Below are 15,563 nucleotides of genomic sequence, written 5' to 3'. Positions count from 1 at the left end.
CCCCTCAATTTGGGAGCCCCTCCAAAATTTGGGGTCCCCCCCCTCACCATGCCCCAAATTTGGGTGGGGGGTCCCCAAATTTTGGGGTTTGCACCCGAATTTGGAGCCTCCACCAAAATTTAGGAACCCCCCCTCCCCAAATTTTCGGGTCCCCCACCCCAATTTCGGGGTCCCAAATTTCAGGATCCCCCAATTTTGAGGTTTTCTCTCCAATTTTGGGGTCCCCCACCCCAATTTCTGCTCCCTCCTCCTCAATTTTGGGGTCCCAAATTTGGGGGTCCCGGTCCCCAATTTTGGGGTTTTCTCCCCAATTTCGGGCTCCCCCTCCCCAATTCTGGGTCCCCCGTCCGCAATTTTGGGTTCCCTCCCCAATTTTGGGGTCCCCTCCCCAATTTTTGGGGTCCCCTCCCCAATTTCGGGGTCCCCATCCCAATTTTGGGCTCTCCCCTCCCCAATTTTGGGGTCCCCCGTCCCCAATTTCGGGGTCCCCCTCACCTCCTCCTCCTCGGGGCAGATTTCGGGGGGCACCGGCACCGCTGGGGGAGGGGCGGGGGCGTGGTCAGAGAGGGCGTGGTCACAAAGGGGGCGTGGCAAACTCATGCCCCGCCCCCCAAATTGAGGAATTTGGGGGAAAATTTTGGGGATTTTTGTGGGGATTTTGGGGTAATTTGGGGAGGGGTCTCACCTGGGCACCCCCAATTCAGTTTGGGGCTGAATTTTGGGGATTTTGGGGCCAAATTTGGGTCAATTTTGGGGATTTTTGGGGGATTTTTGTGGGGATTTTGGGGCTGGATTTTGGGTCAATTTTTGGGGGATTTTTGTGGGGATTTTGGGGCTGAATTTGGGTCAATTTTTGGGGGATTTTTGTGGGGATTTTGGGGCCGAATTTGGGCCAGTTTTGGGGATTTTTGGGGGATTTTTGGGGGATTTTTGGGGGGATTTTGGGGCTGGATTTTGGGATTTTGGGGCCGAATTTGGGTCAACTTTTGGGGGATTTTTGTGGGGATTTTGTGGGGATTTTGGGGCTGGATTTTGGGGCCGAATTTGGGTCAATTTTGGGGGGACTTTCGTGGGGATTTTGGGATAATTTGGGGAGGGGTCTCACCTGGGCATCCCCCAATTCAGTTTGGGGCTGAATTTTGGGGGTGATTTTTGTGGGGATTTTGGGGCCAAATTTGGGTCAATTTTTGGGGGATTTTTGTGGGGATTTTTGGGCCAAATTTGGGTCAGTTTTTGGAGGATTTTCGTGGGGATTTTGGGGATTTTTGTGGGATTTTCGTGGGGATTTTGGGTTAATTTTGGGGTAATTTGGGGAGGGGTCTCACCTGGGCACCCCCAATTCAGTTTGGGGCTGAATTTTGGGATTTTGGGGCCAAATTTGGGTCAATTTTGGGGATTTTTGGGGGAATTTTTGGGGGATTTTTGTGGGATTTTGGTGGGGATTTTGGGTTAATTTTGGGGTAATTTGGGGAGGGGTCTCACCTGGGCACCCCCAATTCAGTTTGGGGCTGAATTTTGGGATTTTGTGGCCAAATTTGGGTCAATTTTGGGGATTTTTGTGGGATTTTCGTGGGTATTTTGGGTTAATTTTGGGTTAATTTGGGGAGGGGTCTCACCTGGGCACCCGTCCGGCCCCGGGGGTCCCCGGCCGGGGGGGGGGCAGTGGCACTCGAAGCCCCCGGGGGTGTTGAGGCAAACGGAGCCCCCCCCGCACAGCCCCTCCCCCACCTCGGCGCATTCGTCCACATCTGGGGGGGGAGGGGAGGGGAGGGGTCAGGGGGGGCCCAAATTGGGGAGGAACCCCCCAAAAATGGGGGAAAAACGCCCCAAAAATGGGGAGAAACGCCCCAGAAATGGGGAGAAACGCCCCAAAAATGGGGGAGAAACCCCCCTAAAATGGGGAGAAACCCCCCAGAAATGGGGAGAAACCCCCAAAAATGGGGAGAAACGCCCCAAAAATGGGGAGAAACCCCCAGAAATGGGGAGAAATGCCCCAAAAATGGGGAGAAACCTCCCAAAAATGGGGAGAAACACCCAGAAATGGGGAGAAAACCCCCCAAAATGGGGGGAACCTCCCAAAAATGGGGAGAAATGCCCCTAAATTGGGGAGAAATGCCCAAAAATGGGGAGAAACGCCCCTAAATTGGGGAGAAATCCCCCAGAAATGGGGGAGACCCAAAAAATGGGGAGAAATGCCTCAAAAATGGGGAGAAACCCCCAAAAATGGGGGAGGACGTCCCAAAAAATTGGGGACACCGCCAAAAGTGGGGAGAAATCGCCAAAAATGGGGAGAAACGCCCCAAAAATGGGGAGAAATGCCTCAAAAATGGGGAGAAGCCCCCAAAAATGGGGAGAACCCCCCCCCAGAAATGGGGAGAAACCCCAAAAATTGGGGAGGCCCCAATAAATGGGGAGAATCCCCCAAAAACGAGGAGAAATCCCAAAAATTGGGGAAGAAGACCCCAAAAATGAGGAAAATCCCTCAAAAATGGGGAAAAAGACCCCAAAAATGAGGAGAATCCCCCAGAAATGGGGAAGAATCCCAAAAAATGGAGAGAAACTCCCCAAAAATGGGGAGAAACCCTCAAAAATGGGGAGAAACCCCAAAAATGGGGAAGAATCCCCCAAAAATGAGGAGAAACCCCCCAAAATTGGGGAAGAAGACCCCAAAAATGGGGAGAAACCCCCCCAAAAATGGGGGAGAAACTCCCAAATTTGGGGTTTTTTGGGGGGGATTTTAGGGATGAATTTGGGAGAATTTTGGGTTTCTTGGGGCAGGAGTTTAGGGGGGATTTGGGGTTTTTGGGGGGGATTTTAGGGGGGATTTGGGGGATTTTGGGGTTTTTTGGGGCAGGATTTTAGGGGGGATTTGGGGTTTTCTGGGGGGGATTTTAGGGGGGATTTGGGGGATTTTGGGGATTTTTGGGGGCAGGATTTTAGGGGGATTTGGGGTTTTTTGGGGGGGATTTTAGGGATGAATTTGGGGGAATTTTGGGGATTTTTGGGGGCAGGATTTTAGGGGGGATTTGGGGTTTTTTAGGGGGGATTTTAGGGATGAATTTGGGGGAATTTTGGGTTTTTTGGGGGCAGGATTTTAGGGGGGATTTGGGGTTTTTGGGGGGGGATTTCAGGGGGGATTTGTGGGATTTTGGGGTTTTTTGGGGCAGGATTTTAGGGGGGATTTGGGGTTTTTTGGGGGGGGATTTCAGGGGGATTTGGGGGATTTTGGGGGAGATCTCTGGGGGATTTTAGGGAGATTTTTGGGGTTTCTTTGGGGGGTCCCTGGCAGAGATTTTGGGGGATTTTTGGAAGATTTTGGGGTTTCTTTGGGAGGGATTAAGGGAAGGTTTTGGGGGGGGGATTTTGGGGAGAATTTTTGGGGGGATTTGGGGCTTTTTTGGGGTGTCCCTGGCGGAATTTTGGGGAGAGTTTTTGGGGTTTCTTCGGGGGGTCCCTGGAGGGATTTTGGGGAGAATTTTTAGGGGGATTTTGGGGTTTTTTTGGGGTGTCCCTGGTGGAATTTCAGGGAGAATTTTTGGGGTTTCTTCGGGGGATCCCTGGCAGAGATTTTGGGGGATTTTTGGAAGATTTTGGGATTTCTTTAGGAGGAGTTCAGGGAAGGTTTTGGGGCAGATTTCGGGGGAAATTTCAGAGGAAATTTGGGGAGGGGTCTCTGACCTTCACAATAAATGGGGCCATTTTCGGGGGTCCCAATCCCATTTTCGGGGGTCCCAATCCCATTTTCGGGGGTCCCAATCCCATTTTCGGTGGTCCCGGTGCCATTTTTGGGGGTCCCGGTGCCGTTTTCGGGGGTCCCAATCCCATTTTCGGTGGTCCCGGTGCCGTTTTCGGGGGTCCCGGTGCCGTTTTCGGGGGTCTCTACCCCATTTTCGGGGGTCCCGGTGCCGTTTTTTGGGGTCCCGGTGCCGTTTTCGGGGGTCCCGGTGCCGTTTTCGGGGGTGTCCCGTTGTTTGGGGGGGGTCCCGGCCCGGTAGCCCCGGTTGCACTCACACCTGAACCCCCCCTCGGTGTTGTGGCAGCTCTGGGAGGGGGGGCAGGGCGGGGGCCCCTCCCTCAGGCACTCGTTGATGTCTGGGGGGGGAGGGGAGGGGGAGGGGGAGGGGTCACTTGGGACCCCCCCACCCCCGAAAATTGGGGATCCCCCCTGAAAATTTGGGATCCCCCCCCGAAAATTTGGGATCCCCCCCTGAAAATTTGGGATCCCCCTCCCTGAAAATTTGGGATCTCCCCCCTGAAAATTTGGGATCCCCCCCCCTGAAAATTTGGGATCCCCCCCCCGAAAATTTGGGATCCCCCCCCCTGAAAATTTGGGATACCCCCCCCTGAAAATTTGGGATCCCCCCCAATAATTGGGGATCCCCCCTCGAAAATTTGGGGATCCCCCCGTGAAATTTGGGGATCCCCCCCTGAAAATTTGGGATCCCCCCCCCTGAAAATTTGGGATTCCCCCCCCTGAAAATTTGGGATCCCCCCCCGATAATTGGGATCCCCCCCCAATAATTGGGGATCCCCCCCACGAAAATTTGGGATCCCCCCCCGAAAATTTGGGATCCCCCCCTGAAAATTTGGGATCCCCCCCAATAATTGGGGATCCCCCCCTAAAATTTGGGATCCCAGCACAAAATTTGGGGATCCCCCCCTGAAAATTTGGGACCTCCCAGAATTGATCTGGGGGGAGGGGGGAGGAGCCTGGAATTCAGCCCTGACCCCCCCCAGTGTCCCCCAGTCCCTCCCAGTGCTCCCAGTTCCCCCCCAATCCCCCCTCAGTCCCTCCCAGTGCTCCCAGTTTCCCTTCCTGTGCTCCCAATTCACGTCCCAGTCCCCTCCCAGTCCCCTCCCAGTCCCTCCCAGTTTGCCCAGTTACCCTCCCAGCCCATTCCCAGTTTGCCCAGTTACCCTCGCAGCGCTGCTCCCAGTCTCCCCCAGTCCATCCCAGTCCATCCCAGCCCATTCCCAGTCCCTCCCAGTCCCTCCCAGTGTTCCCAGTGTTCCCAGCCCATTCCCAGTGTTCCCAGTCCCTCCCAGTGTTCCCAGTCCCTCCCAGTTCATTCCCAGTTCATTCCCAGTGTTCCCAGTGTTCCCAGTCCCTCCCAGTTCATTCCCAGTTCATTCCCAGTCCATCCCAGTCCATCCCAGTTCATTCCCAGTGTTCCCAGTTACCCTCGCAGCGCCGCTCCCAGGGCTGGCTGCGCTCCCAGGGGGTTCCCAGTTCATTCCCAGTCCCTCCCAGTTCATTCCCAGTTCATTCCCAGTTACCCTCGCAGCGCTGTTCCCAGGGCTGGCTGCTCTCCCAGGGGGTTCCCAGTGTTCCCAGTCCATCCCAGTCCCTCCCAGTCCATCCCAGTTCATTCCCAGTGTTCCCAGTTACCCTCGCAGCGCTGCTCCCAGGGCTGGCTGCGCTCCCAGGGGGTTCCCAGTGTTCCCAGTCCATCCCAGTCCATCCCAGTCCCTCCCAGTCCATTCCCAGTGTTCCCAGTTTGCCCAGTTCATTCCCAGTTACCCTCGCAGCGCTGCTCCCAGGGCTGGCTGCGTTCCCAGGGGGTTCCCAGTGTTCCCAGCCCATTCCCAGTGTTCCCAGTTCATTCCCAGTGTTCCCAGTTACCCTCGCAGCGCTGTTCCCAGGGCTGGCTGCGCTCCCAGGGGGTTCCCAGTCCATTCCCAGTCCATTCCCAGTGTTCCCAGTTCATTCCCAGTGTTCCCAGTTACCCTCGCAGCGCTGCTCCCAGGGCTGGCTGCGCTCCCAGGGGGTTCCCAGTGTTCCCAGTCCCTCCCAGTTCATTCCCAGTCCATTCCCAGTTACCCTCGCAGCGCTGCTCCCAGGGCTGGCTGCGCTCCCAGGGGGTTCCCAGTCCATCCCAGTCCCTCCCAGTGTTCCCAGTGTTCCCAGTTACCCTCACAGCACTGTTCCCAGGGCTGGCTGCGCTCCCAGGGGGTTCCCAGTCCCTCCCAGTGTTCCCAGTTTGCCCAGTTCATTCCCAGTTACCCTCACAGCGCTGTTCCCAGGGCTGGCTGCTCTCCCAGGGGGTTCCCAGTCCCTCCCAGTTCATTCCCAGTGTTCCCAGTTACCCTCGCAGCGCTGCTCCCAGGGCTGGCTGCGTTCCCAGGGGGTTCCCAGTGTTCCCAGCCCATTCCCAGTGTTCCCAGTTTGCCCAGTTCATTCCCAGTTACCCTCGCAGCGCTGCTCCCAGGGCTGGCTGCTCTCCCAGTTCATTCCCAGTGTTCCCAGTTCATTCCCAGTTCATTCCCAGTCCCTCCCAGTGTTCCCAGTGTTCCCAGTTACCCTCGCAGCGCTGTTCCCAGGGCTGGCTGCTCTCCCAGGGGGTTCCCAGTGTTCCCAGTCCATCCCAGTCCCTCCCAGTGTTCCCAGTTCATTCCCAGTGTTCCCAGTGTTCCCAGTTCATTCCCAGTTACCCTCGCAGCGCTGTTCCCAGGGCTGGCTGCGCTCCCAGGGGGTTCCCAGTCCATCCCAGTCCCTCCCAGTCCATCCCAGTGTTCCCAGTTACCCTCACAGCGCTGTTCCCAGGGCTGGCTGCTCTCCCAGGGGGTTCCCTCGAAGCCCTTGGGGCACCCGCAGTGGGTCCCGTTCAGGGGGCGCTGGCACAGGCCCTGCCCTGGGGGTGCGGGGCTCAGGGAGCCCAAAATACCCAAAATCCGACCCAAAACCGCCAAAAAACCCCAAAATCCACCCCAAAACTGCCCAAAACACCCAAAATCCGACCCAAAACCACCCAAAACACCCCAAAATCCGACCCAAAACCACACAAAACACCCAAAATCCACCCCAAAAAAACCCAAAATCCGACCCAAAACCACCCCAAAATACCCAAAATCCGCACCAAAACCCCCCAAAAAACCAAAATCCGCCCCAAAACCACCCCAAAATACCCAAAATCCACCCCAAAACCACCCCCAAAATCCGACCCAAAACCACCCCCAAAATCCGACCCAAAACCCCCCAAAAAACCCCAAAATCCGACCCAAAACCACCCAAAATCCGACCCAAAACCACTCCAAAAACCCCAAAATCCGCCCCAAAACCGCCAAAAAACCCAAAATCCGCCCCAAAACCACCCCAAAATACCCAAAATCCGCCCCAAAACCACCCCAAAATACCCAAAATCCACCCCAAAACCCCCCAAAAACCCCAAATCCCCCCAAAACCCCCAAAATACCCAAAATCCACACCAAAACCCCCCAAAAAACCCAAAATCCGCCCCAAAGCCACCCCAGATTCCTTATTAGACCCCCCCAAACCCAAAATCCGCCCCAAAACCCCCAAAACCCCAAATCCACCCCAAAACCCCCACAAAAACCCCAAAATCTGCCCCAAAACCCCCAAAAAACCCAAATCAGCCCCAACCTCCCCCCAAATAACCCCAAATTTCCCCAATTTCCCCCCAAAACCCCCAAATTTCCTCCCCAAAACCCCAAAATTCCCCCCCAAAAAACCCAAATTTCCCCAGTTCCCCCCCAAATTTCCCCAATTTCCCCCCAAAACCCCCAAATTTCTCCCCCAAACCCCCAAATTTCCCCAATTTCCTCCCCAAAAAACCCCAAATCCCCCCCAAAAAAAACCCCAAACCCCCAAAATTCACCAATTTCCCCCCAAAACGTCCCAAATTTCCCCAATTTCCCCGCCAAAAACCCCAAATTTCCCCAATTTCCCCCAAAACCCCCAAATTTCCCCTAAAATTCCCCAATTTCCCCACCAAAAAAACCCAAATTTCCCCAATTTCCCCCCAGATTTCCCCAATTTCACCCCCGAAACCCCCAAATTTCCCCCCCAAAAAACCCAAATCAGCCCCAACCTCCCCCCAAAACCCCAAATTTCCCCAATTTCCCCCCAAATTTTCCCAATTTCCCCCCCAAAAACCCCAAAATTCTCCCCAAAATCCCCAAATTTCCCCAATTCCCCCCCAAATTTCCCCCAAAAAAACCCAAATTTCCCCAATTTCCCCCCCAAACCCCCAAATTTCCCCAATTCCCCCCCAAATTTCCCCAATTTCCCCCCCAAAACCCCCAAATTTCTCCAGTTCCCCCCCCAAATTTCCCCAATTTCCCCTCAAACCCCCCAATTTTCCCCCCAAATTTCCCCAATTCCCCCCCAAAAACCCCAAATTTCCCCCCAAAAAAACCCAAATTTCCCCAATTTCCCCCCCAAAATCCCCGAAATTCCCCCCCAAAAAACCCAATTTCCCCAATTCCACCCCAAATTTCCCCAATTTCCCCTCCAAAAAAACCCCAAATCCCCCCAAAATTCCCCAATTTCCCCCCAAAACCCCCAAATTCCCCCCCCAAAAACCCCAAATCAGCCCAAACCTCCCCCCAAATAACCCAAATTTCCCCAATTTCCCCCGAAATTTCCCCAATTCCCCCCCAAATTTCCCCACCAAAAACCCCAAATTTCCCCAATTTCCCCCCAAATTTCCCCAATTTCCCCCCAAAACCTCCAAATTTCCCCAATTTCCCCCCAAATTTCCCCAATTTCCCCCCCAAAAAACCCCAAATTTCCCCAAATCCCCCCAAATTTCCCCAATTCCCCCCCAAATTTCCCCCCCAAAACCCTCAAATTTCCCCCCAAAAAACCCAAATTTCCCCAATTTCCCCCAAATTTCCCCAATTTCCCCCCAAAAACCCCAACCCCCCCCCCCCATTCTCACCTTCCGCGGGGGGGGAGGGGCCGAGGGCGCCCAGGACGAACCAAAAAAACCCTGGGGGGGGGAGGGGCGGAAATGGGGGAGGGGAGGGTGAAATGTGGGTGGGGGAGGGGCAGCCCTGACCCCCCCCCCTCCCCCTCCCCCCCCGCCCTTCCCAGTTCAAACTGGGCCAAACTGGGAGCGCCCCTCCCCCCTCCAAAACAAAAAATTAAAAAATTTGGGGGTTGTGACGTCACGGCCCCGCCCCCCTCCATTCCCGCTCTGAGAACCCCAAATTTTGGGGGGGTGGTGACGTCACAACCCCCCCTCCCCCCCCCAATCCCCTCCCAGTTCCAAACTGGGAGCGCTGGGGGCGCCCCCTCCCCCCCCCCTCCCCCCCAATCCCCCCAAAACCGGGTGGGGGAGGGGCAGCGGGGTCAGGACCCCCCCTCCCCCACCCCCCCAAAATTTTGGGGACCCCTCCCCCCCCCTTCTCCAATCCCCTCCCCCCCCCCTCCCCCAGTCCCTCCCAGTTCCTCCAACTGGGAGCCGCCCCTCCCCCACTTCCCCTTCCGACCGTGGGAAACAAACGCGGGGGGGGGAGGGGCACCCCCAAAAATTTGGGGGAGGGGTCGAGGAGAGGGTGGGGGAGGGGATTTTGGGGGGACCCCCCCCCCCCAAAAAAGAAAAAAGAAAAAAAATTTGGGGGAAACTGAGGCACGGAAGGGGAGGGGGAGGGGGCGAAGTTTGGGGACCCCTCCCCAAATTTGGGGAAACTGAGGCACGAGGGTGGGGGAGGGGTCCCCGGGAGATTTTGGGGGAGATTTTGGGGGTTTTTGGGAGATTTTGGGGTTTTTGGGGGAGATTTTGGGGTTTTTTGGGGGGAGATTTTTGATTTTTTTGGGGATTTTTTAAACTTTATTTTTTGGGGAATTTTGGGGGGGGATTTTAGGAGATTTTTGGGGGTTTTTGGGAGATTTTGGGGATTTTTGGGAGATTTTAGGGTTTTTGGGGGGAAATTTTTGATTTTTTTTGGATTTTTTAAACTTTTTTTTTTGGGAATTTTGGGGTTTTCTTGGGGGGGGGTCCCAGGGAGGTTTTCGGGGCATTTTGGGAGAAATTTTGGGGGTTCTGGGGGGTCCCGGGGCGGATTTTGGGAGATTTTAGGAGATTTTTGGGCTTTTCTGGGAGATTTTGGGGTTTTTTGGGAGATTTTTGGGTTTTTTTTGGGGGGAGATTTTTGATTTTTTTTTTATTTTTTAAACTTTTTTGGGGGGGAATTTTGGGGTTTTTTTGGGGGGGGATTTTAGGAGATTTTTGGGTTTTTTTGGGAGATTTTGAGTTTTTTTGGGGGGAGATTTTTTGGGGGTTTTTTGAGGGGGAAATTTTTGATTTTTTTTGATTTTTTAAAGGTTTTTTTTGGGGGAGTTTTGGGTTTTTTTTGGGGCGTCCCGGGGCGGTTTTTGAGGGATTTTAGGAGATTTTTGAGGTTTTGGGGGGAGATTTTGGGGTTTTTTGGGACATTTTTGGGGTTTTTTTGGGGAAGATTTTTAATTTTTTTTTTTTATTTTTAAACTTTATTTCGGGGAATTTTGGGGTTTTTTGGGGTGGTCCCGTCCCGGATGGGTTTTGGGGTGAGGGTCCCGGGGCAGATTTTGGGGTGTTTGGGGTTTTCTCTGTGATTTTTGGGTTTTTTATGGGACTTTTGGAGTTTTTGGGGAGATTTTGGGTAATTTTTGATTTTTTGGGGGGTCCTGTGGCATTTTTCGGGGTCTTTTTGGAGGTTTTGGGGGGGATTTTGGGGATTCTGGGGGTCCCGGGGCGGTTTTTGGGGTATTTAGGGTTTCTTAAAGGGATTTTGGGCTGTTTGAAAAGGATTTTGGGCATTTTTGGGGTTTCCGGCGGGTTTTGGGGTGTCCCGGAAGAGTTTTTGTGGTATTTTGGGGTGGTTTTTTGTAGGAAATTTTGGGGTATTTGGGGGTTTTCTGGGGGTTTGGGGCTGGCCGGGGCTGTTTTGGGGGGATTTGGGGCGATTTTGGGGTTTTTTTTGGGGGGGGTTTGGGGTTTTCGGGGGCTCCCGGGGCGGTTTTGGGGAGGATTTTGGGGTTTTAAGGGGGACCTGGGGGAGATTTTAGGGGTTTTGGGCGGGATTTTGGCGTTTTCGGGGGTTCCCGGCGCCGTTTTTGGGGTGTTTTAGGGAATTTCGGGGTTTTCCGGGGCGGTTTTGGGGTATTTTAGAGAATTTTGGGGATTTTGGGGTTCCCGGGGCCGTTTTTGGGTGGATTTTGGCGTTTACGGGGTTTCCCGGGGCTGTTTTGGGGGTATTTTAGGGAATTTTAGGGAATTTCGGGGTTTCCCGGGGCGGTTTTGGGGCATTTTAGGGAATTTTTGGGAATTTCGGGGTTTCCCGGGGCGGTTTTGGGCTATTTTAGGGAATTTTGGGGGTTTTGGGGTTCCCGGGGCGGTTTTGGGGGCATTTTAAGGAATTTTTGGGAATTTCGGGGTTTCCCGGGGCGGTTTTGGGCTATTTTAGGGAATTTTGGGAATTTCGGGGTTTCCCGGGGCGGTTTTGGGCTATTTTAGGGATTTTGGGGGTTCCCGGGGCGGTTTTTGGGGAATTTTGGGGTTTTTAGGAGCGGTTCGGGGCTGTTTTGGGGAGGTTTTAGGGGATTTTGGGGGTCCCGCTCTCACCGAAGTTCCCGGCGAATCCCATCGCGCCTGGTGGGCGTGGCCTGGATGGGCGTGGCCTGGTTGGGCGTGGCCATTTGAACTGCCGCTTTGTGGGCGTGGCTTCAGGGAGAGGGCGTGGCCAGGGAGCCCCTGGACCCTTTGGTGGCCCCTGGGGTGGCCTTGGTGACTCCTCAGGGGCCTTGGTGGCCTCATGGTGACATTTGGTGGCCTCATGGTGGCATTTGGTGGCCCCAGGCTCCATCTGGTGGCCCCATGGTGGCCCTTGGTTGGCTCATGGTGACGTTTGGTGGCTCTCATGGCTCTTGGTGGCCCCACGGTGGCCTTGGCTCCTCCTGTGGTGGCCCCAGTGTCCCCCCCAGTGTCCCCATTTGCTCTCCAGTGTCCCCTTGATGTCACCAGTGTGTCCCCAATGTCCCCAAACGCCCTTTGCTGGTGGGGGGTCCCCTCAGTCCCCCTTGGCTCCTTTGGGGACACTCTGGGGACACTCTGGGGACCCTTTGGGGACACTGACAGAGCCCAGAGCCCCCTCACTTCCTTAGGGGACACTTTGGGGACACTGACAGAGCCTGGGGTCCCCTCACTCCCTCAGGGGACGCTTTGGGGACAATTCGGGGACAGTGACAGAGCCTGAGGTCCCTTTGGGGACACTTTGGGAACATTTTGGGGACACTGACAGAGCCCGGGGTCCCCCCAGTCCCTCAGGGGACACTTTGGGGACATTGACAGAGCCCGGGTTCCCCTCAGTCCCTCAGGCGACACTTTAGGGACACTTTGCTGACATTTTGGGGACACTTTGGGGATACTTTAGGGACACATTTGGGACAGTGACAGAGCCCGGGCTCCCCTCAGTCCCTCAGGGGACACTTGGGGACACTTTAGGGACACTTTGGCGACACTTTGGGGACAGCGCTCCCCCCGCCTTCCCCCAGCCCCGACCTTTCCCTCACACGCCCAAGATGGCGGCGCTCCGCTGCCGTCGCGCTCTGATGACGTAATGTCTCCGCCGCTCCCCCTCCCTCCCGGAAGGTCCCGGCCACACAACCCCCGCCACTCTCAAGATGGCGGCCAGAGCTCCCCGATGACGTCATCGCGCCGCGCCGCGCGCGGGGCGGAGGGCGGTGGCGGCGGCTCCGGCGGGGCGGGCGCGGGGACGGGGGGCGGCCCCAACATGGCGGCGGCGGCGGCGGCTCCTCCCGCTTCCCCGCCGGGCCCCGCTTCCTCACCGGGCCCCTCATCCCCGCCGGGGCCCCGTTCGCCGCCGCCGCCCCCCCCCTCAAGATGTCGACGGCGGCCCGGTCGCGCTCGGCGTGACGTAGTCAGGCCCCGCCGGCGGGAGGGGGGCGGGGGAGCGGCCGGAGCGGCGCAGGCGGCGGGACCGGGACCGGGACCGGGACCGGGAGCAGAACCGGGAGCGGGCGGAGCTCCGGGACCTCTCTTCAGGGCGCCATGGCCCCGGCGCGGCGGCGGCGGCGCGGGCCCGGGGCGGGCGCGGGGCGGCGGCGGCGTTGAGCGGGAGCAGCCCCGCGGGCGCGGCCCCGGGGGCCCGGTCCGGTGAGTGCCGGGGGGGGGCCCGGCGGGGCGGGCGGGTCCGGAGCGGGGCGAGGGTTCGCGGAGAGCGCGGAGGAGGCGCTGACACCCCCCAGACCCCCTCGTACCGGCCCCGTCCCGGGTGCTGAAAGGCGGAACGGGGACAGGGGGACACGGGGACAGCGGGACACGGGGGCAGCGGGGACACGCGGCTCCCGGTGGGACGGGGAGCGGGGACACGGTGCGGCAGCGGCGCTCCGGTGAGTGCGGGGAGTGCTGGCGGCGGAGGGGACCGGGAACGGGGACATGAGGGGACCGGGAACGGGGAGCCGTGAGGGGACCGGGAAGGGGGAATCGTGACGGGATCGTGAGGGGACAGCGAGGGGATATTGAGGGGGGAACCGTGAGGGGACAGCGAGGAGGGAACCGTGAGGGGATCGTGAGGAGGGGACAGTGGGGAATGTCAGGGGACAGTGAGGGTATCGTGAGGGGATCGTGAGGGGATCGTGAGAGGGGGACAGCGAAGGGATCGTGAGGGGATCGTGAGAGGATCGTGAGAGGGGGACAGCGAAGGGATCGTGAGGGAAATGTGAGGGGAAAATGAGGGAGGAACCGTGAGGGGAACGTGAGGAGGGGACAGTGAGGAATGTCAGGGGACAGTGAGGGGACAGTGAGGGGATCGTGAGGGGATTGTGAGAGGGGAACCGTGAGGGGGCCGTGAGGGGATCGTGAGAGGGGAACCGTGAGGGGATCGTGAGGGGATTGTGAGGGGAAAATGAGGGAGGAACCATGAGGGGAACGTGAGTGGATCATGAGGGGAGCATGAGGGGACAGTGAGGGGATCGTGAGGGGGGAACCTGGAGGGGATCGTGAGGGGACGGTGGGGGAATCGTGAGGGGACAGTGAGGGGAAAATGAGGGGACAGGGAACAGGGAACCGTGAGTGCACAGTAAGGTGACAATCAGGGGATAGTGAGGGGATCATGAGGGGAGACAGTGAAGGGATCATGAGGGGATCCTGAGGGGACAGTGAGGATTGGAATGTGACAGGAAAATGAGGGAGGAACCATGAGGGGATCGTGAGGGGACAGCGAGGGGAGCATGAAGGACAAATCGTGAGTGCACAGTGAGGTGACAGAGAGGGGATCGTGAGGGGACAGTGAGGGGACTGTGAGGGGAAAATGAGGGGGGAACCCTGAGGGGAACATGAGGGGACAGTGAGGGGATCGGGAAGGGGGAACCATGAGGGGATCATGAGGGGGGAGCAGTGAGAGGACAGTGAGGGGATTGTGAGGGGACAGTAAGGGGGAACTGTGAGGGGATCATGAGGGAACCGTGAGGGGACAGCGAGGGGACCATGAGGGGGTCATGAGGAGGGGATCCTGAGGGGATCATGAAGGGAACGTGAGGGGACAGTGAGGGGGAAATCTTGAGGGGACCAGGAAGGGGAAACCATGGGGTGATCATGAGGGGGGAACAGTGAGAGGACAGTGAGGGGACAGTGACGGGACTGTGAGGGGACTGTGAGGGGAAAATGAGGGGGGAACCCTGAGGGGAACATGAGGGGACAGCGAGGGGACCATGAGTGGACAGTGAGGAGACAGTGGGGGGACCGGGAAGGGGGAACCATGAGGGGATCGTGAGGGGGGAACAGTGAGGGGACAGTGAGGGGGAAATTGTGAGGGGAACGTGAGGGGATCGTGAGGGGACAGTAAGGGGGAACTGTGAGGGGGTCATGAGGGAACCATGAGGGGAAAGTAAGGGGATCGTGAGGGGACAGTGAGGGGATCATGAGGGGGTCATGAGGAGGGGATCCTGAGGGGATCATGAGGGGATCGTGAGGGGACAGTGAGGGGACCAGGAAGGGGGAACCATGAGGGGATCGTGAGGGGGGGACAGTGAGGGGACAGTGAAGGGGGAACTGTGAGGGGATCATGAGGGAACCATGAGGGGAAAGTAAGAGGATCACAAGGGGGTCATGAGGAGGGGATCCTGAGGAGATAATGAGGGGATCATGAAGGGATCATGAGGGGATCCTGAGGGGATCATGAGGGGACAGTGAGGGGATCACAAGGGGATCCTGAGGGGATCATGAGGGGATCATGAAGGGATTGTGAGGGGACAGTGAGGGGGAAATTGTGAGGGGAACGTGAGGGGATCCAGGTGAGGGTGTGTGAGTTGAGGGAAGGTCGTGGTGTCCAGGAGGGGTCCTGGAGATCCAGGACAGGTAAGGGGGGGGGGGTCTGGCCTGGGTTCCAGGTGTGCAGGAAGCGTCTGTGACAGTGTCCAGGTGTCTGGGGGGGGGGGATCTGTGACAGTGTCTGGGGGGGGGGTGACAGTGTCCAGGTGTATGGGGGGGGATCTGTGACAGTGCCCAGGTGTATGGGGGGGGGGGGGGGGATCTGTGACAGTGCCCAGGTGTATGGGGGGGGGATCTGTGACAGTGCCCAGGTGTGCAGGGTGGGGGTGTAGGGAGGTCCAGGTGGATCCAGATGTGCAGGGATGGGCTCTAGGGGGATCCAGGTGGATCCAGGTGTGCAGGGTGGGGTCCAGGTGGATTCAGGTGGATCCAGGTGTGCAGGATGGGGCTGTGGCAGCATCCAGGTGTGCAGGGTGGGGTCCAGGTGGATCCAGGTGTGCAGGGTGGGGTCCAGGTGGATCCAGGTGTGCAGGGTGGGGCTGTCACAGT

At 57.3% G+C, this 15,563-nt stretch overlaps 2 protein-coding genes across 8 annotated transcripts in view; one reads left to right on the top strand and one right to left on the bottom strand.

Annotated features, from left to right (window-relative positions):
- LOC129134159 (uncharacterized) overlaps positions 1-11,843 on the bottom strand; it is a 33,272-nt gene extending 21,429 nt beyond the window's left edge. The window contains exons 1-6 of the mRNA XM_077192221.1: positions 11,349-11,843; positions 8,682-8,732; positions 6,525-6,632; positions 3,679-4,092; positions 1,617-1,748; positions 496-536 (exon numbers count right to left, since the gene is read on the bottom strand). Of these exons, the coding sequence (XP_077048336.1) occupies positions 496-536; positions 1,617-1,748; positions 3,679-4,092; positions 6,525-6,632; positions 8,682-8,732; positions 11,349-11,589 (987 nt within the window). The 5' untranslated portion in view covers positions 11,590-11,843. The remainder of the gene's footprint in view (positions 1-495; positions 537-1,616; positions 1,749-3,678; positions 4,093-6,524; positions 6,633-8,681; positions 8,733-11,348) is intronic.
- A 662-nt stretch (positions 11,844-12,505) lies between these two features.
- WIZ (WIZ zinc finger) overlaps positions 12,506-15,563 on the top strand; it is a 56,919-nt gene continuing 53,861 nt past the window's right edge. For all 7 annotated transcript variants that reach the window (XM_077192318.1, XM_077192315.1, XM_077192314.1 and 4 more), the window contains exon 1: positions 12,506-12,899. In XM_077192318.1, coding sequence (XP_077048433.1) covers positions 12,517-12,899 — 383 coding nt within the window. In that variant the 5' untranslated portion in view covers positions 12,506-12,516. The remainder of the gene's footprint in view (positions 12,900-15,563) is intronic.

The sequence above is a fragment of the Agelaius phoeniceus genome, chromosome 32 (assembly GCF_051311805.1).
Source record: "Agelaius phoeniceus isolate bAgePho1 chromosome 32, bAgePho1.hap1, whole genome shotgun sequence".
Lineage (NCBI taxonomy): Eukaryota > Metazoa > Chordata > Aves > Passeriformes > Icteridae > Agelaius > Agelaius phoeniceus.
This window is presented reverse-complemented; position numbering and strand designations above follow the sequence as displayed.